The 24,220-nt window shown below is 44.4% G+C and overlaps 1 protein-coding gene across 1 annotated transcript in view; it reads right to left on the reverse strand.

Annotated features, from left to right (window-relative positions):
• LOC129700695 (di-N-acetylchitobiase-like) overlaps window positions 1–21,589 on the reverse strand; it is a 47,648-nt gene extending 26,059 nt beyond the window's left edge. Inside the window, exons 1-2 of the mRNA XM_055641281.1 lie at window positions 19,588–21,589; window positions 10,326–10,464 (exon numbers count right to left, since the gene is read on the reverse strand). Of these exons, the coding sequence (XP_055497256.1) occupies window positions 10,326–10,464; window positions 19,588–19,728 (280 nt within the window). The 5' untranslated portion in view covers window positions 19,729–21,589. The remainder of the gene's footprint in view (window positions 1–10,325; window positions 10,465–19,587) is intronic.
• Between the last annotated feature and the right edge of the window lie 2,631 nt (window positions 21,590–24,220).

The raw sequence follows: 24,220 nt of genomic DNA on the forward strand, positions 1-24,220 counted from the left end.
ACGTTAAACAAAGTCATGCACAGGAGTCCTCCAAACCTGGCGACACCCATGGTCAGCCATGACCGAGGGAGTTCTGGACTCCCCCAAAATTGGAAACATTTTTCCTGCATCTACCCTGTCCAATCCTCTAAGAATTGTATATGTTTCTATAAGATTCCCTTTCATCCTTCTAAATTCCGGCCAGCCCAGTCGACCCATTCTTTCAACATATGTCAGTCCTGCCATCCCGGGAATTAACCTGGTGAACCTATGCTACACTCCCTCAATGGCAAGAATGTCCTTCCTCAAATTAAGAGACCAAAATGGCACACAATACTCCAGGTGTGATCTCACCAGGGCCCTGTACAACTGCAGTAGGATCTCCTTGCTCCTAAACTCAAATCCTCTCGCAATGAAGGCCAACATGTCATTAGCTTTCTTCACTGCATGCGTACTTTCAGTGACTGATATATAAGCACACCTAGGTCTCGTTGCACCTCTTTTCCTAATCTGACACCATTCAGATAATAATCTACCTTTCTGTTCCCACATAAACCTCATTCATCCACATTATACTGCATCTACCCACTCGCCCAACCAAGTCACCCTGCAGCCTCATAGCATCCTCCTCGCCATCCAGCTTTGTGGACACCCAGGTCTCGTTGTACTTCCCCTTTTCCTAACCTGACACTATTCAGATAATAATCTGCCATCCTGTTCTTGTCACCAAAGTGGATAACCTCACATTTATCCACATTATACTGTATCTGCCATGCTTCTGCCCACTCGCCCAACTTATCCAAGGCTCCCTGCAGCCTCATAGCATCCATATAAACATATAACCATATAACAATTACAGCACGGAAACTTGTAGGCCATCTCGGCCCTACAAGTCCGTGCCGAACACTTATTTTCCCCTAGTCCCATCTACCTGCACTCAGACCATAACCCTCCATCCCTTTCCCATCCATATACCTATCCAATTTATTTTTAAATGATAAAATCGAACCTGCCTCCACCACTTCCACTGGATGCTCATTCCACACCGCTACCACTCTCTGAGTAAAGAATTTCCCCCTCATGTTACCCCTAAACTTTTGTCCCTTAATTCTGAAGTTATGTCCTCTTATTTGAATCTTCCCTACTCTCAATGGGAAAAGCTTATCCACGTCAACTCTGTCTATCCCTCTCATCATTTTAAAGACCTCTATCAAGTCTCCCCTTAACTTTCTGCGCTCCAAAGAATTAAGACCTAACTTATTCAACCTTTCTCTGTAACTTAGTTGCTGAAACCCAGGCAACATTCGAGTAAATCTCCTCTGTACTCTCTCTATTTTGTTGACATCCTATAATTGGGCGACCAAATTTGTACACCATACTCCAGAATTGGTCTCACCAATGCCTTGTCCAATTTTAACATTACATCCCAACTTCTATATTCAATGCTTTGATTTATAAAGGCTAGCATACCAAAAGCTTTCTTTACCACCCTATCTACATGAGATTCCACCTTCAGGGAACTATGCACAGTTATTCCTAGATCCCTCTGTTCAACTGCATTCCTCAATTCGCTACCATTTACCATGTACGTCCTATTTTGATTTGGCCTGCCAAGATGTAGGACCTCACACTTATCAGCATTAAACTCCATCTGCCATCTTTCAGCCCATTCTTCCAAATGGCCTAAATCTCTCTGTAGACTTTGGAAATCTACTTCATTATCCACAACACCACCTATCTTAGTATCATCTGCATACTTACTAATCCAATTTACCACACCTTCATCCAGATCATTGATGTACATGCCAAACAACAGTGGACCCAACCCAAATCCCTGAGGCACCCCACTAGTCACCTGCCTCCAACCTGACAAACAGCCATCCACCATTACTCTCTGGCATCTCCCATTCAGCCACTGTTGAATCCATCTTGCTACTCCTGCATTAATACCCAACAATTGAACCTTCTTAACCAACCTTCCATGAGGAACCTTGTCAAAGGCCTTACTAAAGTCCATATAGACAACATCCACTGCTTTACCCTCATCAATTTCCCTAGTAACCTCTTCAAAAAATTCAAGAAGATTAGTCGAACATGACCTTCCAGGCACAAATCCATGTTGACTGTTCCTAATCAGACCCTGTTTATCCAGATGCTTATATATATTATCTCTAAGTATCTTTTCTATTAATTTTCCCACCATTGAAGTCAAACTAACAGGTCTATAATTGCTGTTTATTCTTAGACCCCTTTTTAAACAATGGAACAACATGCGCAATACGCCAATCCTCGGGCACTATTCCCGTTTCTAATGACATTTGAACTATTTCTGTCATAGCCCCTGCTATTTCTACACTAACTTCCCTCAATGTCCTAGGGAATATCCTGTCAGAGCCTGGAGACTTATCCACTTTTATATTTTTCAAAAGTGTCAGTACTTCTTTTTCTTTGATACTCATAGTTTCCATAGCTATTCTACTTGTTTCCCATACCTCACATAATTCAATATCTTTCTCCTTGGTGAATACCGAAGAAAATAAATTGTCCAATATCTCCCCCATCTCTTTTGGCTCTGCAGATAGCTGTCCACTCTGACTCTCTAATGGACCAATTTTATCCCTCGTTATCCTTTTGCTATTAATATAGCTGTAGAAACCATTTGGCTTTACTTTCACCTTTCACCTCATATCTTCTTTTAGCTTTTCTAATTTCTTTCTTAAGATTCTTTTTACATTCTTTATACTCCTCAAGCGCCTCCTTCACTCCATTGTAGATCTCTCTCTTTTTCCGAACCAAGTGTCCAAATTCCCTTGAAAACCACGCCTCTTTCCAATTTTTACTATTTCCTTTCAACTGAACAGGGACATAAAGATTCTGTACTCTTAAAATTTCCCCTTTAAATGTCCTCCATTTCTCTTCTAAATCCTTCCCATAAAACAAAATATCCCAATTCACTCCTTTTAAATCCTTTTGCATCTCATCAAAGTTAGCCTTTCTCCAATCAAAAATCTCAACCCTAGGTCCAGTTCTGACCCTCTCCATAATTATATTGAAACTAATGGTATTGTGATCACTGTACCCGAAGTGCTTTCCAACGCATACCTCCACCACCTGACCTGTCTCATTTCCCAACAGGAGGTCCAGCACTGCCCCTTCTCTCAGTCTGAAGAAGGGTTTCGGCCCGAAACGTCGCCTATTTCCTTCGCTCCATAGATGCTGCTGCACCCGCTGAGTTTCTACAGCATTTTTGTGTACCTGCCCCTTCTCTAGTAGGTACCTCTATGTATTGCTGCAAAAAACTATCCTGCACACATTTTACAAACTCCAAACCATCCAGCCCATTTAAAGAATGTGTTTCCCAGTCTATGTGTGGAAAATTGAAATCTCCCACAATCACTACCTTATGCCTACTACTAATATCTGCTATCTCCCAATTCTTGCTCCCCATTTGGTGGTCTATAATACACCCCTATAAGTGTTGCTACACCTTTCCCACTTCTCAGTTCCACCCAAATAGCCTCCCTAGACGAGCCCTCTAATCTATCCTGCCAAAGCACTGCTGTAATATCTTCCCTGATAAGCAATGCAACACCTCCACCTCTTGCCCGTCCAATTCTATCACACCTGAAGCAACGAAATCCTGGAATATTTAGTTTCCAATCACAGCCCTCCTGCAACCATGTTTCACTGATCGCCACAACATCATACTTCCAGATGTCAATCCAGGCTCTAAGCTCATCCACCTTTCTTACAATGCTCCTAGCATTAAAATATGCACATTTAAGAAACCCACCGCCTCTTATTCTCTGTTTATTTTCTTTTTCTTCCTCCCCTAGATTTTGGGTCCGAGTGCTTCCCTTCTCTGCCTCCTGCCTCACACTCTGTCTACCAGCTTTCTCTATTTGAATCCCTCCCCCCAACCATTCTAGTTTAAAGTATCCGCAGTAGCCTTTGCAAATCTCCCCGCCAGGATATTGGTCCCCCTCGGGTTCAAGTGCAACCCGTCCTTTCTGTACAGGTCGCACCTTCCCCAAAAGAAGTCCCAATGATCTAGAAACTTGAATCCCTGCCCACTGCACCAGTTCTTCAGCCACGCATTTGTCCTCCACCCCGCTCCATTCCTACTCTCACTGTCGCGTGGCACAGGCAGTAATCCTGAGATTGTTACATTTTGGGTCCTTTTCCTTAACTCTCTTCCCAACTCCTTAAATTCTCCCTTCAGGACCTCTTCCCTTTTTTTACCTATGTCATTGGTACCTATATGTACCACGACCTCAGGCTCCTCTCCCTCTGATTTCAGGATATCTTGGACGCATTGAGATAGAAACATAGCAAATAGGTGCAGGAGTAGGCCATTCGGCCCTTCGAGCCTGCACCGCCATTCAATATGATCATGGCTGATCATCCAACTCAGTATCCCGTTCATGCCTTCTCTCCATACCCCCTGATCCCTTTAGCCACAAGGGCCACATCTAACTCCCTCTTAAATATAGCCAATGAACTGGCCTCAACTACCTTCTGCGGCAGAGAATTCCAGAGATTCACCACTCTCTGTGTGAAAAAGGTTTTCCTCATCTCGGTCCTAAAAGATTTCCCACTTATCCTTAAACTGTAACCCCTTGTTCTGGACTTCCCCAACATCGGGAACAATCTTCCTGCATCTAGCCTGTCCAACCTCTTAAGAATTTTGTAAGTTTCTATAAGATGGGCGAAGCGATCGCCGAGCCTGCGCTTGGTCTCACCGATGTAGAGCAGTCGCCACCTAGAGTAGCGGGTGCAATAGATGAGGTTGGAGGAGGTTTCACCATGGATGTGCAGTTACTCTACATCTCCAACCCCATCAAGAGGGTCTTAAAGCCCTCCGTTTCTTCAACCACAGAATCCCCACCTCCATCTCCCACCAGGATGGTCTCAAAGCCCTCCGGTTCTTCCTCGACTGGAGAAGCAATCTATACCGGCCACTGATACTCTCCTCTGCCTAGCGGAGTTGGTCCTTAACCTCGGTAACTTCTCATTCGATTCCTCCCATTTCCTCCAAATACAAGGCGTAGCTATGGGCACACGCAAGGGCCCCAGCTACGCCTGCCTCCTTGTCGGGTACATCGAATAATCCTTGTTCGAGACGTACCAGGGCCCCATCCCCAACCTCTACCTCCGCTACACCGCCGACTGCTTTGGTGCCACCACCTGCACCCACACACAACTCACTGACTTCATCCGCTTCACCACTAACTTCCATCCAGCACTCAAATACACCTGGACCATTTCCGACACTTCCCTGCCATTCCTTGGTTCACTATCTCCATCGCAGGTGATAGACTTCTGACTGACATCCACTTTTTTACCCACTGACTCCCATGGCTATCTGGGCTACACTTCTTCCCACCCTGCTTCCTGTAAGGATTCCATCCCCTACTCCCAATTCCTCCGTCTATGCCGCATCTGCTCCCAGGATGAGGTGGTCCACACCAGGGCATCTGAAATGTCCACATTCTTCAGGGAACGGGGGTTCCCCTCCCCCACCATAGATGAGGCTCCCATCAGGGTCCCTTCCATATCCCGTAACACTGCTCTCTCTCCCCATCCCCCACTCGCAACAAGGGCAGCGTCCCCCTAGTCCTCACCTTCCACCCACCACCTGTCACACACAACAGGTAATCAACTGACATTTTCGTCACCTCCAATGGGATCCCACCACTAGCCACAGCTCCCGCAGAGGCCGCTCCCTCCGTAACTCCCTGGTCAATTTGTCCCTTCTCACCCAAACCAGCCCCTCCCCCGGTATTTTCCCTTGTAACTGCAGGAAATGCCACACTTTCGACTCCATCCAAGCAGTCTATCCAGATGAGGCAGAGGTTTACTTGCACCTCCTCCAACCTCATCTATTGCATCCGCTGCTCTAGGTGTCAACTGCATGTACATTGGTGAGACCAAGCCCAGGCTCGGCGATCGCTTCACAATACCTCCGCTCAATTCGCATTCCCAACCTAATCTCCCGGTGGTCCAGCACTTCAACTCCCCCTCCCATTCCGAATCTGACCTTCCTGTCCTGGGCCTCCTCCATGGCCAGAGTGAGTCCCACCGGAAATTGGAGGAGCAGCACCTCATATTTCACGGGCTGTTTACACCCAAGCGGTATGAACATTGACTTCTCCAATTTCAGGTGGTCCCTGCTTTCTCCCTCCTTCCCCTCCCCTTCCCAGCTCTCCCACAGCCCACTGTCTCCACCTCTTCCTTTCTTCCTCCCGTCCTTCCCACCCCCACATCAGTCTGAAGAAGTGTCTTGACCCGAAAAGTCACCTATTCCTTCGCTCCATAGATGCTGCCTGACCTGCTGAGTTTCTCCAGTATCTTTGTCTACCTTTGATTTCTCCAGCATCTGCAGTTCTTTCTTAAGCAAACTTCAAGATAGTACATTTAATTCCCTCATCTAAATCATTAATATATCTTGTAAACAATTGGGGTCCCAGCAACAAGCCTAGCGGCTCGCCACTAGTCACTGCCTGCCATTATGAAAGGGGCCCGTTAATTCCTACTCTTTGCTTCCTGTCTGCCAACCAGTTCTCTATCCATGTCAATACCCTACCCCCAATACCATGTGCTCTAATTTTGCACACTAATCTCATGTGTGGGACCTTGTCAAAGGCTTTTTGAAAGTCCAGATACACCACATCCACTGGCTCTCCCTTATCCATTCTGCTTGTTACATCCTCAAAAAACCCAAAAGAAAAGTCAAACATGGCTTCCCCTTCATAAATCCATGCTGATTTTGACCGATCCTGTCACTGCTTTCCAAATACGCTGCTATAACATCTTTAATATCGACTCCAGCATCTTCCCCACTTGCGATGTAAGGCTAACTGGTCTGTAATTTCCTGTTTTCTCACTTTCTCCTTTCTTAAAAAGTGGAGTTACATTAGCAACCCTCCCATCCACAGGAACTGACCCAGTCGAGAGAACATTGGAAAATGATCACCAATGCATCCACGATTTATAGGGCCACCTCCTTGAGTACTCTGGGATGCAGACCATCAGGCCCTGGGGATTTATCTGCCTTCAGTCCCAACAGTTTGCCTAACACCATATTCTGACTAATGTGGATTCCCTTTAATTCCTCCCTCCCACTAGATGCTTGGTCCCCTAGTATATCCGGGAGATTGTTTGTGCCTTCCTTAGTGAAGACAGAACCAAAGTGTTAATTTAACTGTTCTGCCATTTCCTTGTTTTCCATTATAAATTCACCTGTCTCTGACTGTAATGGACCTACATTTGTCTTCACTAATCTTTTCCTTTTTACATATCTAAAGAAGCCTTTAGTCAATTTTTATATTCCACAAAAGCTTTCTTTCATGCTCTTCCCCCAAAATCTTAATCATCCCTTTGTCCTCCTCTGTTGAGTTCTAAATTTCTCCCACTCCTCTGGTTTAGAAACATAGAAACATAGAAATTAGGTGCAGGAGTAGGCCATTCGGCCCTTCGAGCCTGCACCGCCATTCAATATGATCATGGCTGACCATCCAACTCAGTATCCCGTACTTGCCTTCTCTCCATACCCCCTGATCCCCTTAGCCACAAGGGCCACATCTAACTCCCTCTTAAATATAGCCAATGAAGTGGCCTCAACTACCCTCTGTGGCAGAGAGTTCCAGAGATTCACCACTCTCTGCGTGAAAAAAGTTCTTCTCATCTCGGTTTTAAAGGATTTCCCCTTTATCCTTAAGCTGTGACCCCTTGTCCTGGACTTCCCTAACATCGGGAACAATCTTCCTGCATCTAGCCTGTCCAACCCCTTAAGAATTTTGTAAGTTTCTATAAGATTGCTGCATCTTCTGGCCAATGTATATGCCTCTTCCTTGGATTTCACACTATCCTTGACTTCCCTCGTCAGCCACTGTTAATTTTTCGCCAGACAGGGATGAAGAATTTCTGGCGTTCATCCATGAGGTGTTTAAATCTTCACCATTGCATCTCCACTGACAGCCTTTTAAGTATAATTTGCCAGGCTATCCGAGCCAATTCCCGTCTCATATCTTCAAAGTCTCCTTTACTCAAGTTCAGGACCCTAGTCTCTGAATTAACCGTGTCACTCTCCATCCTAATGCAGAATTCTGCCACATTATGGTCACTATTGCTCAAGGGGCCTTGCACAACAAGATCTCTAACTAATCCTTCCTCATTACACCCAGTCTTGGATGGCCAGTCGTCTAGTCGGTAATGAGGAAGATTACTTTAGTCAGAGGGTGGTGAATCTGTGGAATTCTTTGCCACAGAAGGCTGTGTAGGAGAAATCTTTCAGGCAGAGATAGATAGATTCTTGATTAGTACGGGTGTCAGGGGTTATGGGCCGAAGGCAGGAGAATGGGGTTAGGAGGGAGAATAGATCAGCCATGATTGAATGGCAGAGTAGACTTGATGGAGGTGTGTAACCAGTGGAGTTCCATAGGGATCTGTGCTGGGATCTCTGTTGTTTGTGATGTATCAATTACCCGGATGTAAATGTAGATGGATTGGTTACATTTGCTGACGACACCAAAATTGGAGAGTCCAGGACATGCATGTTCCTGTTAGAGTGAAGGGCAAGACAAGTAAACGTAAGGATGCTTGGATGATAAGGGAAATTGACGTTCTGGTCAAAAATAAGAAGGAGGTACGGGACGGGGAAAGGCAGCGGGGATCACGTGTGTTCTGGGAAGAGTTTTGGGAACGGAGGAGCAAGCTAAAAAAGTAAATTGGGAGGGCATGAAGGGGCAAGGAGATAGGACTCTGGTGTCGGGATGGGACTCTGGGACTAAAGTAAGTGGTTTTGCAGATAGTGAAGATGGTTGTGAAAAATTGTAGCAGGATCTTGATCGATTGGCCAGGTGGGCTGACGAATGGTTAATGGCATCTAATACAGAGAAATGTGAGGTGTTGCATCTTTTGAAGTCTAACATGGGCAGGACCTACACTGTGAATGGTAGGCCTATGGAGAGTGTTGTAGAGAAGAGGGATCTAGGTGCATTGTACAGGTGCATGGTTCCTTGATGGTCGAGTCGCAGGTAGATAAGGTGGTCAAAAAGGCTATTGGTACATTGGCCTTCATCAGAGTATTGAGTATAGAAGTTGGGAGGTCATGTTGCGGTGGGATAACATGTTGGTGAGACTGCATTTAGAATATTTTGATCAGTTCTGGGCACCATGTTACAGGAAATGCCTTGTTAAGCTGGAAAAGGCACAGAGAAGATTTACAAGGATGTTGCCAGGACTTGAGGATCTGAGCTATAGGGAAAGGTTGAGTATGCAGGGATTCTATTCTCTGGAGTGCAGGATAATGAGGGCTGATCTTATAGAGGTGTATAAGATTATGAGTGGAATAGATTGGGTAAATGCACAGTCTCTCACCCAGAGTAGGTGAATCCAGGACCAGAGGAAATAAGTTTAAGGTGAAAGGAAAAAAAATAACATTTTCACACAAAGGGTGGTGGGTGCATAGAACAAGCTGCCAGAGGAGGTCGTTGAGGCAGGGGCTATCCCAACATTTAAGAAACAGTTAGACAGGTACACGGATAGGACAGATTTGGATGAATATGGGTCGAACACTGGCAGATGGGGCTAGTGTAGATGGGACATGTTGGCCAGTGTGTCCAAGATGGGCCGAAGGGCCTGTTTCTATGCTGTATCACTCTGTGACTCGATGGCCTTTACACCACTGAAGAATGAATTCATGCCAATGCTCTTGGTGAGTTGATGTTCCTGTTCTCACTCCATCCACCATTTGTGCCATGGGGTAGCAAGAGTTGTGCAGCAGGTAGACCTGATGCCTCACAGCGCCAGAGACCTGGGCTCAATACTGAGCTGGGGTGCTGTCTGTCTGTGTGGAGTTTGCATCTTCTCCCTGTGACCACACGTGCAAACCGGTCAAATCAGACAGTACAAGAGTACAATAGATCCTCTTCTGGAACAGAACGCAGAGAGTCGCCACGATCTGGCAAAGCGCTGGAGAAATTCAATGGGTCAGGCAGCATCTGTGGAGGGAATGTGCAGATGCTGTTTCGGGTCAGGTCTGATCTTCAGTCTGATTGTTGTGGGAGGGCTGAGAAATTTGGAAAAGGGAGGTGGGTGCAGAGCAAAGCGTTCCTAGTCCCTATTCCTTCAACTATTCCTTCTCTCCAGAGATGCTGCCTGACCCGCTGATTACTCCAGCATTTTGTGTCTTATCTTTGGTGTAAGCCAACATTTGCAGTTCTTTCCTACCCCTTCCTAGTATTTGTCCGGTCAGATTCTGTGCTGCACTCTGCCTGCTACACTGTACATCTTTGTGTGACTTGCGATAATCAGGATTGAATTAGAAATGGGACATCAGTTACCTTCCGTGACAACTCGAGCGTTGAATGCGTGAGCATGGCACAGAAGCTCAGGGTCATAAGCTCCACTGGCGACAATAGTCGTGATCTTTGTCCAGCTGTAACGCCTCCAATCGTATCCTCGACCATGAAATGCAAAGAGCTGGGAGAGAAGTGAAACAGTCATTTGCAAAAAAATGGAAGGGAAGCAAATTCTCTTTAAATTATTTTTCTCGGCAGAACAAGTTCACTTACGCTCCAAGACCAGGAGGTGCTGGTGAACAGATCAAACCTGCAGCTTATTTTGAAGGCAGCTGTGTGATTACTGTTCTACCCACACATAGAAACACAGAGGACATACAGCATAGTAACAAGTTATTCTACATAACCAAACTGTGCTGCCATTTGGGCTCACAGTCGTAGAGACACACAGCACGGAAACAGGCCCTTCGGCCCAACCTGCCCGTGCTGACCAAGATGCCCCATCTACACTAGACCCACCTGCCCGCGTTCACCAATATCCCTCAAAACCTATCCTATCGATGTACCTGTCCAAGTGTCTTATAAATGTTGTTATAGCACCTGCCTCAACTACCTCCTCTGGCAGCTCGTTCCATACACCCACCTGGGTGAGGCCAGGCGCCAACCCTTCCGTACACCCACCACCGTTTGTGTGAGAAAGGAGCTTCTCAGGGCTATGTCCCCCAGTTCTAGATTTCCCATCGCTGGGTGAAAGACTGTAAATTTATGGTGAGGGGGAAAAGATTTAATAAGAATGTAAGGGGTAACTTTTTCACACAAAGGGTGGTGGGTGTAAGGAACGAGCTGCAGGGGGAGGTAGTTGAGGCAGGAACTGTCGCATTGTTTAAGAAGCATTTAGACAGTTACATGGATAGGATCGGTTTAGAGAGATATGGGCCAAATGTAGGCAGGTGGGACTAGTGTAGATGGGGCATTTTGGTCAGCATTGGCAAGTTGGGCCGTAAGGTCAGTTTCCATGTTGTATGGCTCCATGAATCTACTCTATAAATTCAAGTGCATCTTTTAATGACTGGTATGTTTCTACTCTAAGGTTGCCATATAGGCTGTGGGCTGAGTAGCTTTATTCTAGTGTTTCGTGACCCAAGTCACAGAACTACATTACATTTTCACATATTGTTTAACAATATTATATAAATTACCCCTGAAACTCGTCATGAACAAAACTTGCACATTTTTATTAAATTAGAGAAAAAACGGAAATGTTTGGGTATTTTTAGTCCAATCAAAGCACGTTTAACATTAAGTTGTATTCCAGTTGGCCAATCGCGTGCTTTGTTTCAGGCTAGCTAGGCAGGGAGCACACAACATGGCTGAGAGGACTTCACTGATGCCGGTTTTACTGGAGTTTCCAATGAAGGTTCTTTGTTGTTCTGTGGAATACATGCCGTGGAAACTTGCAGCATGGGTAATTGGATTTAGTGAGAAAAGCATTAAGAAGTCTGAAGAATGTGCTGCTAAGTGGATAGAAGTGGAACAAAACCTTGAAATCAAAGTCCCTGCTGAGGTGCTGCAACACAAAGAAGACAGCCAGGAATCAACTCTAACGGAAAGGTAAGATCTAAAGTCTGAATTTATGAAAATCTATCTGTATGGACTTTAATTAATTTAATTGCAACCTTTTATAATGTGAAAAAAATGAGATTTGGAGGCTGCACATTCACTCACTCAATCATTCATTCATTCATACATTCACTCACTCATTCATTCATACATTCACTCATTTATTCACTCAATCACTCACTCATTAATTCACATTCACTCACTCATTAATTCATTCATTCACTCACTCAAATCACTCACTCATTCATTTATTCAACATTCATTCATTCAATCATTCATTCATTCATTCCATCCATGCATTCATTCATTCATACATTCATTCATTCATTCATTCAATCAATCATTCATTCATTCATACACTCACTCATTCATGAAGTTGAGGGCCTAAACTATGTATATCCATAACACAGTAAATTAAACATTTTCACTAATGCCAGTGTGTTGTAGTCTAATAAGTCTTTAACATCTAATCTCGGAGCTGCCTTTTTTTTCTTTTAATTCTTCTATTTTATTTCATTTTATTATTTCATTTAATTGTATGACATGTTTTTATGTGAAGCACTTTGAGTCTGACTCGTGTGTGAAATGTGCTATATAAATAAAGTTGCCTTGCCTTGCCTGTGATAACTGTGACCGCGGGGCCTTGGTACTTAATGTAGTGAAGCCGTAGTTTTAATTAAGAAGCGGCCGATTCGCGAACGGGTTGTGTTTGGATCATCTCCGCGGGGGGGGGGGGGGGGGGGGGGGGGGGGCCTCGGCGGTACATAGTGCCATCCGCAGCAGCCAATTTCCTGGCCCCGACCACGGGAGAAAAACGGAGGGATATTGATCGCACTTTATAGGCTTCCATTGGAGTGAGAAATGGTCAGGAATGGTGGATGTTTCCGTAGAAATGAATTGGTGTATGTGAACTTGAACTAATTTTTCTATGGTATTAACCTATTGTTATTCTCATTAACATTAAGAAGAGGTTGACATTTTATGAATTGAAGTCCATGCAGACAATGACTATGAGATTTTTTTTTTCTGTAGCCTCTACCTGACCCTCTACTTGAACTCGACTAACTTATCAATGGTAGTAAATTACAGTGTAAGTCTCATTGACATTAAATAGAGGTTGACATTTTATGAATGGAAGTCCATGCAGACCCAGATACTATGAGATGTTTCTTTCTCTAGCTATTCTGTAGCCTCTGCTCGTCCACTTGAACTTGAACTAACTTATCTATGGCAGTAAATTACAGTGTAAGTCTCATTGACATTAAGAAGAGAGTTACATATTAAGAATTGAAGTCCATGCAGACCTAAGTAATATGAGATTTATTTTTCTGCAGCTTCTGCCCCTCCACTCTTCAGAGCTTGTCCACACAAAACACTTTTGGGTGGACATGCACTGTGCTTTAATGAACACTAATTTGATCATTTGCAGACTTGCCATCCCATCTACCTGGACATGCATACATGTTTAATTTCCTCCTTGATATGTTGATATTGTCTTACATAATATAAAACATGAAAAGATGTAAAATACTCCCTGACACATATTATCTTCTATTATTAGGAGGCAGCAGTGTATCCCGGGTTATCATGCAGAGTGCTATCGTCACTTCAAAAGACTTTGAATCTGATGAAGAATATTCAGATGTAATGTAAACAAAATAAATTGGGGAAATAAATGATTATATAAAGTTTTATTTTAATGTCGATCGTTTCACTGTTTATCTGGTCAAATTATTTAAACATTGAGTGAATTACTTATGATAATGGCGTGCCGGTGAATGACTGCGACAATCCACCCACCGGTCCACACATACACACACACATCCATCCGTAAGCACACTTCCAGGCATGCAAACACACACATACATGCACACATAAATCTGCACACACACACACATCCACACATCCATTCACATGCAGACATACATTTACACATCCACACACACATCCACACATACATGCACACATACATCCATCCACACGAACATACACACTTACATCCACACATACACATCCATTCACATGCAGACATACATTTACACATCCACACATACATGCACACATACATCCATCCACACGTACATACACATCCATTCACATGCAGACATACATTTACACATCCACACATACATGCACACATACATCCATCCACACATACATGCACACATACATCCAACCATATAACCACACGTACATACACACTTACATCCACACATCCACAGATACACGTTTGAAAGGTATGCACAGACACACACACAAACTAGAGATAAACAATGCAACACTTTTAGGGTTCTTTTAGGTTAAAGGTAATAGCCCTCATTTGCAAAGGCACCATCTCTAACATAAATATAAGCTTATTGTAGATTAAAATTAATACTCATCAAGTAAACATCAGAACATTCGATTCTTGGCCAGGATGTGACATTTACATCAGAAATAAGACAGGTCTCTTAAAGGTCTGTCACCCAGACTGGCACTGCCCCAGTCCCACTATGGCCGTTACCCCCACTCTCCCCACTATGACAGTCAGCGGGGTTCAGTAAACCTAGAGGATCTGTCCTGACCCTTTAATTAGACAGGTTCGTGAGCCCTTAACACCTGGGACCTCTGCTGCAGTCTTATTAAATTTCCTATTAAAGCGACTGGAAGGTGCCTTGCAGGACTGTCCCCCAGCCTGGCACTGCCCCAGTCCCACTATGGACGTGACCCCCACTCTCCCCACTATGGCAGTCAGTGGGGTTCAGTAAAGGGAGGAACCCACAAGAACTGCCCTCACCATATAACCATATAACAATTACAGCACGGAAACAGGCCAACTCGGCCCTTCTAGTCCATGCCGAACACTTATTCTCCCCTGGTCCCATCTACCTGCACTCAGACCATAACCCTCAATTTCTTTCCCGTCCATATAACTATCCAATTTATTTTTAAATGATAAATTAAACCATTAATTAGGCTGGTTCAGGAGCAGGAACTCTGCGACAATGTCATTAAAAAAACACACAATTATATTAATCATATTATTTTTATATGATTACAGTCATATTTACGTCATATATATATATTGGTATAATAATATATAGTTTAATGGAGTGCAACACGGAAATAGGCTGCTCATGGTGTAATATGGGCATTGGCCACTAGATGGCGCTTACTTTCCCAATCTCATTTTCTAATTAGTTTAATTAATTAATGTGCAACGTTTGGCATCGACGAGTTATGACTTCCTTCTCAATTATATTTCATCTAAATCTGTGGAAATTTTCATGTAGTTCTGTGACTTGGGTCACGAAAACTGATTTCTAGACACATTTTTGGTGCCGGCCCACAGCAACATTCAATCATGGCTGATCTATCACTCCTTCTCAACCCCATTCTCCTGCCTTCTCCCCATAACACCTGACACCTGTACTAATCAAGAATCTGTCAATCTCTGCCTTAAAAGTATCCATTGACTTGGCCTCCACAGCCGTCTGTGGCAATGAATTCCACAGATCATGGCTCGAAAATAGCGGTTGCCCGGGTGCCAATGGCAACTTACAGTCCCGCTGGGCAACCTAAAAGTCATGCCATTTTGCCCGGCTTGGCAAGCAATCGGGACACCCGCCCGCCATCCGTGTCCGGATCTCGGCTCTCGGCTCTCGGCTCGGCGCTAGCTCTCGGGTCTCCGCCCGGCTCTCGGCGCTAGCTCTCGGCTCTCGACTCTCGGCTCTCGGCTCTCGGTGCTAACTCTCGGCTCAGGTCTCGGCACGGCCAGCTGGCCGGCCGCCGAGCACGTCATCGGCCGTGGTTGTGCGCATGTGCGGCCCTGCACATGCGAACTGCCACGGCAACTAGTCGGCGTCGACCACTTCCTCACTCCCTTTGCATTGTGGGAATTCTGGCCGCCATTGCTGTCCGGTCGCTGCCTCACTGCGACCGTTGAAAAACAACGCAGAATCACTGGAGCTGCAGTAACTTCCTGGACAAACTCTTGCTTCTTGGTTTCCTGGTCCTCCAAAAATATTCAAAATGGAATTTAAACTGGTGGACCCACCACCACCAAACTCCAAACTCTGAAAAATAACAGCCTATTGCATTTTATCTGTTTATTTATTGTGTATATATATGGTCTAATATAGTATATAGACACACTGAACTTTTATCTCCCGTTCTGTATTATGTTTACATATTCTGTTGTGCTGCAGCAAGCAAGAATTTCATTGCCCTATTTGGGACACATAACAATAAAACTCTCTTGACTTGATGGACTTTAGCAAAAAAGGGTTCTTAGGGAATGAAAAGCTACCTTAAATATAGTTGCATCTGGTTGGTACCTATGGTGGGGTGAAGACTGTTCCATGCTTTAATTGTGCGGGGGAACTACATGGTGCAGCCAGCATCTCTGGATAGAAAAAATTGGGTGACGTTTCGGGTAGAAACCCTTCTTTACATTTCCTCTGGTTTTATTGTTTTTAGTTTAATTTGAAGATACAGCGTGGAAACAGGCCCTTCGGCCCACCGAGTCCACGCCGACCACCGATCACCCGTACTCTAGTTCTATCCCACACGTTCATGTCAGCGACATGTCAAGAGTGTTTTATTCTCTCACGTCCCAGTTAGAACAATGAAATCCTTACTTGCAGCAACACAACAGAATATGTAAACATAGTATTCTGTAAACAATGTTATAAATGAGAAAACAAAACTCCATACAGACAGCACCCATATTCAGGATCAATTCCAGGTCTCTGGCAATTTTAGGCAGCAACTTTATGGCCAATGTACTGCCCCAATAGCCTTGAACTGAATTAAAACATACAGTAACTGTAAAGAGGGACATAGCGTCACTTAGAGATTTAAGACTGAAAATGGATAGTTTATTTTTTTTTAGTAACCAAAGTTACAATGTATAATTTTTTTTGTGTTGGAAAATAAAATATAGTGGCACAGCTGGTGGACTTGCCGCCTCACACGCCAGAGATCTGTGTTCGATACTGTTCTCGGGCACTGTCTGTGTTGAATTTGCACATTCTCCCTGCAAGCGTGTGGGTTTCCTCCCACATCCCAAAGACGCATTGGCTTTGTAGGTTAACTTGTCTCTGTAAAATTGCCCCTAATGTGCAGGGAGTGGGTGAGGAAAGTGGGATAACAGAACTTGTGTGAATGGGTAGAGAAAAATGTTGGAGAAACTCAGCGGGTGAGGCAGCATCTATGGAGCGAAGGAAATAGGCTACGTTTCGGGTCAAGACCCTTCTTCAGACTGATGTGGGGGTGGGGTGGGGGGGGCGGGAAAAAGAAAGGAAGAGGCGGAGACAGTAGGCTGTGGGAGAGCTGGGAATGGGAGGGGAAGGAGGGAAAAAGCAATTAGAGAAGTCAATGTTCATACCGCTGGGGTGTAAACTACCGAAGCAAAATATGAGGTGCTGCTCCTCCAATTTGCGGTGGGCCTCATTCTGGCCATGGAGGAGGTCCAGGACAGAAAGGTCGTATTCGGAATGGGAAGGGGAGTTGAAGTGCTGAGCCACCGGGAGATCAGGTTGGTTATTGCGAACTGAGTGGAGGTGGTGTGCGAAACGATCGCCAAGCCTGCGCTTGGTCTCACCGAGGCTGATCATACGCTGAATAACCATATTTATGTTTGGAAGTGGAAAGAGATAATAGAAATTGCATTAATTGCAACGTGTAAAAAGGGATGAGATACTGTATTATAATGTTGCTGCATGTCATTGTGGTATATATCATGTCTTGATTGGTGAATATGTTTAGTTTGTGACTTTATTTGAAGCAGAAATAATATAGTAGTTCAAGTCCTTCCCTTTGTTCTTCCTTGGTCATGGGCCTCGAGCCTCCGTTGACAGGACGATCTTGACCCATAGCCGGGAGTATCTGTGTTCTAAATATAGACCTACCATCGACAGAGGTACTTAGAGAAGAGTGGGAACGGGAACTAATGATAAAAATTACGAAGGTTACATGGGAAAAGTACTTGATATATATTCACAAATTTAAAATTTTACATAGATTATATTATTCAAAAACAAGATTGAACAAATTTTATCCAAATATATCCGCCATTTGTGATAAATGTCTATCCCAAAATGCAACTATAACACACTCCTTAGTTTCCTGCATAAAACTTTATGGATTTTGGAGTGATATTTTCAAAATATTTCTAAAATTATTCAAGATAAGAATGGAACCTAATACTGAAATTATTATATTTGGCGTAATGGAAGATGGGAATAAATTGAACACATCTCAACATTTATTTTTTAATTATGGTTTAATAATAGCAAAAAAATTAATATTTAAATTTTGGAAAAATACATCAATACCAACGCTTAAAATGTGAATCGCAAGTATGTTGGATACCGCACATCTTGAGGAAATGCGATTCCTCGTAATGGATAAATCTGACGAAATTCATAACGAGTTGGTCTCCATTTGTCGTCTTTTTGGAATCATATGGTGCAACACAATAATAAAAGCTAACTGTTTCAGGACTGGACGAGGGATGGTCAAGATTATAAACAATGATCTCCTTACTTCTTTTCTTTATGTCTTATTCTCTTTTTCCTATTTTCTTTTCCTCAACTTTCTTCACTCATCCGTCTTTTTTCTTTTTCTTCACACACTATATATCTCACGCCTTTCTATCCTTTACTATCTAATTTATTTTTCTTATTCTCATCTTTCTTTAATATAACAAAAAAAAAAGAAGCTGTACATAAAATGTGTTATGAAAATATATATTAGGCACTTTGGTGCCATATGATTGTACTTACAGAGAAAGGTTGAATAAGTTAGGTCTTTATTCTCTGGAGCGCAGAAGGTTAAGGGGGGACTTGATAGAGGTCTTTAAAATGATGAGAGGGATAGACAGAGTTGATGTGGACAAGCTTTTCCCTTTGAGAATAGGGAAGATTCAAACAAGAGGACATGACTTCAGAATTAAGGGTCAGAAGTTTAGGGGTAACATGAGGGGGAACTACTTTACTCAGAGAGTGGTCGCGGTGTGGAATGAGCTTCCAGTGGAAGTGGTGGAGGCAGGTTCGTTGGTATCATTTAAAAATAAATTGGATAGGCATATGGATGAGAAGGGGATGGTATGAGTGCAGGCAGGTGGGACTAAGGGAAAAAAAAAGTTGTTCGGCATCGACTTGTAGGACCGAGATGGCCTGTTTCCGTGCTGTAATTGTTATATGGTTATATGGTTACTTACTTCTAATAAAAAATAAAATAATAATTAAAAAATAATAATAATTTTGCTGCATGTCATTGTGGTATATATCATGTCTTGATTGGTGAATATGTTTAGTTGGTGACTTTATTTGAAGCAGAAATAATATGTGAATGCTTCATTGACCATAATTCTGACTGGTAACTACGCACTTCGTCCGAGCACATTATCGCACGTGTCATGGAAGCCGTCTTAAATGACCACCTAAACTGTCATTTGGCAACTAAAAAGCTGCCGAGGTTGCCCGGCTGGCAACAGGGGACAAAAGGTTAAGCGGATTCACCTCCCTGCGGATTCACCTCCCTCTGACTAAAGAAATTCCTCCTCATCTCCTTTCTAAAAGTATCTTTCTCCTTTTATTTCAAGGCAGTGCCCTCTGGCCCTTGGCTCTCCCACCAGTGGAAACATCCTCCCACACCCACTTTATCCAGGTATTTCACTATTCGATACGTTTGGACTCACCTCGACTGCGTAGCGTCTTCTTGCGGACAGAGGCCGGCAAAAGAGAGGTTCCAGGCATCTACAACGTTCAATACAGGAACTGCTTGTGACCCATAGTGCAAGCACAGCCAGAGACAAGAGTCCTGCCACACTCGTGCACATCTTCTCTTCCGAGCCTTGCTGGATACAACACACAACGGACACAGCACGGCTACTTATGTACCGAGCGGCAACACAAGATGACGCTCCTCAATCTATTCATATCTTGACGATGTTGCAATTGTGAAATGCTGATGTGAGCTTCACGTTGTCAAATGTAACTTTGTCTATAACCCTCCTGTATGTATCCCCTGGGCAACATTTAGTCTTGACCTTCTGTATTAATTAGAATCACAGATCGTGGACACATGCCTTGTGTCTTTTAGACATTCAGAAGTTCATAAGTGATATGAACAGAATTAGGCCATTCAGCCCATCAAGTCTACTCCGCCACTCAACCATGGCTGATCTATCTCTCCCTTCTATCCCCATTCTCCTTCTATCTCCCCATTATCCCTGACACCCGTACTAATCAAGAGGGAGAGGGATATGGACCAGAAACAGGCAAATGGGACATTTAGATGGGACATCTTGGTGAATCTGTGGAATTCTTTGCCACACACGGCTGTGGAGGCCAAACCAATGAATATGTTTAAGGAGGTGATTGACAGATTATTGATTAGTTCGAGTGTCAGGAGTTATGGAGAGAAGGCAGAAGAATGGGGTTGATTGGGAATGATAGATCTGCCATGATTGAATGGCGGAGTGGTCTTGATGGGCCGAATGGCCTAATTCTGCTCCTAGAATTTATGAACTCATCCAAAATACCCCATCTAAACTTTTCCTATTTGCCTGTGTCTGGCTCATATCCCTCTACATTTTAAAGGGCCCCTGAGATTCAGATTAAATCTTTCTCCTTTCTTTTGGACAAAACTTGGAGGGAGGTTTGTGCTAAGCTCTGTATCTCTCCTCAATCTTCATTCCTTATCCAGCCAACATGCTAGTAACAAGAAAGTGCAGGTGCTGGCTTACAAATGTCACAAGGTTGCTGGAGTAACTCAGTGGGTCAGGCAGCATCTCTGCAGAACTCCCTTCCCCTCACTGATTCACTCCGACTTCTCTCTGACTTCCTTCACTTCATCTTATGTGCTCTCCCTCATACCCCATTTACTGCTACCCTCCCCTAATTTCCCATTAACCTACAAACCTGTTGTCTGGAATGTGGGAGGAAACCGGAGCACCCGGGGAAAACCCATGTGGTGATGTGAAGAATGTACAAACTCCATACAGACAGCTCGTGTGGTCAGCATGGAACCTGTAAGTCAGCAACACTACCGCTGCATCACTGTGCACTCTCCGAATACCCCATTTACTGGTCCTCTTTCCCCCATTCCCTATTCTTCATGTTAAATATTTCACCTCTCACCTTGAACCTATCCCCTCTGGTTCTTGATCCCATACTCTGAGTAAAAGATCTTCCCCTCATGATCTTATACACCTCTATAAGATCACCCCTCGGCCTTCAGAGCTCCAAGGAATAAAGTCCTAGCCTGCTCAAACTCTCCCTAAAGCTCAGGCCCTGAAGTCCTGGCAACGTCCTCGTAAATCTTCTCTGCATTTTTTCCTCTAACAGGATGACCAAAATTAAAAGCAGTAGTCCAAGTGCAGCCTAGTGATAATTAGCCGACAAATCTGTACATCTTTGGAGTTCACAAGTTATAGGAGTAGAATTAAACCATTCGGCCCATCGAGTCCACTACGCCATTCAAACATGGTTGAGCTCTGCCTCCTAATCCCATTTTTCCTGCCTTCTCCCCATAACCCAGGACACCCGTTCTAAACAAGAATTTGTTTATCTCTGCTTTAAAATATCCACAGACTAACAGCCCTCTGTAGCAATAAGTTCCACACATTAACTACCTTCTATTAAGTAAGTTCCTCCTCACCTCCGTGCCCTTTAATTCTGAGGCTTTGACCTCTGGTCCTCGACTCTCCCACCAGTGGAAACATCCTCTCCACATCCACTCTGTCGGTGCCTTTCATTATTCTGTAAGTTTCAATGAGATCCCCTCTCAACCTTCTAAACTCCAGCGAGTACAGGACCAGTGCTGTCAAACGCTCATCAAATGCTATGGTGGGAGTAAAGCACCCCGGAGAAAACCCACGCGGGTCACGGGGAGAACGTACAAACTCCGTACGGACAGCACCCGTAGTCAGGATGGAACCCGGGTCTCTGGCGCTGTAAGGCAGCAACTCTACCGCTGCGCCACCGTGCCGCCCTGTCTTGCATAACTGTAGCATAACATCCCAACGTCTATGATAGACAAAAGGCTGGAGTAACTCAGCAGGACAGACAGCATCAATGGATAGAAGGAATGGGTGACGTTTCGGGTCGAGACCCTTCTTCAGATTGTCTCCTCCTCTTCCCAATGTCTATACTCAGTACCCTGACTGATGAAGGGCAGATGGTATGCGGTCCTTTTAATTATCCCGCAACACTGCATTTTTCATTGTTATCACTCACATTAGCCGAGGGCTAATTATTGCAGAACAGAAGTGGACGTATGGTAACATGTCCTTTCACATTGTTCTTCAAAGTAGCAAACTAAACACAGTTGAAGTCTTTGAAAGTTAAGAGCAAAGATTATTATCAGATGATGCAAAATGAAACAATGAAATTCTTACTTGCAGCAGCACAACATAATACTCTTAGTCTGTGTACACCATAATAAACAGCAAATAAAGTTTAGTTTGAGTTTAATTTATTGTCACGTGTACCGAGGTACAGTGAAAAAAACCCTTTGTTGCATGCTAACCTGTCAGCAGAAAGACTGTACCTGATTACAATCAAAGTTGACAGATACTCATTGCTTGGGGAGATGGCTGCCCTGCTGGCAGTCTGTCCGTCTTTTCACTCTTTTTGTTATTTTTTAGTTTGTTAAAAGTTTTGTTTTAATGTTCTTCAGTTTGTTTAATGTGGGGGGAGGGGGGAACTATTTTTTTCAGGTTCTTACCGTCACGGAGATGTGATCAATTTTCGGATCACATTCTCCGGGCTCAACGGCCTACCATCGATGGAGCTGGAACCTTCTTCGGACTGCCGTGAGCCCCACCGCGAGACGCGGACTTAACATCGGAGCTGAACCCTTGCCTGGGATCGCTCCCACCACGACCACCACGGAATCACCATCAAGGGCTCGCAGTCTCGGGTGAGACCGAGTCGGGAGCTCCAACATCGCGGATGGTTCACCAGCCCCGACACGAGGTTCGATTGCCCAGCGCGGGGGAGCTGACATCTCCCCGATGCGGGAACTTGATCGCCTCGACGCGGAGGGCCCGAACACCGCCGGCTATGGGAGTCAAGATCGTCCTGTCAACAGAGGCTCGAGGCCCATTAACAAGGAAGAACGAAGGGAAGGACTTGAACTTTATTTCACCTTCCATCACTGTGAGGAACGTGTTGCAGTCGCTGTGGTGGATGTTCATGTTAAAATGTGTTTTTCACGTGATCTGTTATGTTTAATTGTATGACTGACCTGGCCAATGAAATTCCTCGTATGTTGCAATTCATACTTGGCGAATAAAGTGTGATTCTGATTCTGATTCTGATTCTGAAACAAGTTCATTCACAGATTCCATGCCGACCAGCAATCACTCCTATCCTCCACAATTTTTACAATATAACTGAAGCCAACTAATTTACCAACACATACGTCTTTGGAATGTGGGAGGAAACCAGAGCACCCAGAGAAAACCCACAGTGTCACACTACGTACAGATGGCACCCGTAGTCAGGGGCGGAAATTGCTATCGAAATATGGGGGGGGGGGGGGGGGGGGGCACAACTTCCTGTCGGCCGCACGCACATGCGCACACACGTGAGGCTTCGGAGGCTTCGGCCGTGAGCCCTGCGGACGGTAACATCGGGAACTGACCTGGTTGGTGACCGACTCCAAACTCCAGCAACAGCAGCTTCTTCGCCTTTCATTGCCTGGCCGGAGCTTCAACATAGAAACGTAGAAATTAGGTGCAGGAGTAGAGGCCATTCGGCCTTTCGAGCCTGCACCGCCATTCAATATGATCATGGCTGATCATCCAACTCAGTATCCTGTACCTGCCTTCTCTCCATACCCCCTAATCCCCTTGGCCACAAGGGCCACATCTAACTCCCTCTTAAATATAGCCAATTAACTGGCCTCAACTACCCTGTGGCAGAGAATTCAAGAGATTCACCACTCTCTGGTGAAAAAAAGTTCTTCTCATCTCGGTTTTAAAGGATGACCCCTTGTCCTGGACTTCCCCAACATCGGGAGCAATCTTCCTGCATCTAGCCTGTCCAACCCCTTAAGAATTTTGTAAGTTTCTATAAGATCGCCTTTCTCCTAAATTCTAGAGAGTATAAACATTCCCTTGTCCCTGGACTTCCGGCGCGGCATAAAACCGGTCTACATCTTCCAGTCTTTCTTCATAAGACAGTCCTGACATCCCAGGAATCAGTCTGGTGAACCGTCTCTGCACTCCCTCTATGGGAATAATGTCCTTCCTCAGATTTGGAGACCAAAACTGTACGCAATACTCCAGGTGTGGTCTCACCAAGACCCTGTACAACTGCAGT

The sequence above is a fragment of the Leucoraja erinacea genome, chromosome 10 (genome assembly GCF_028641065.1).
Source record: "Leucoraja erinacea ecotype New England chromosome 10, Leri_hhj_1, whole genome shotgun sequence".
NCBI lineage: Eukaryota > Metazoa > Chordata > Chondrichthyes > Rajiformes > Rajidae > Leucoraja > Leucoraja erinaceus.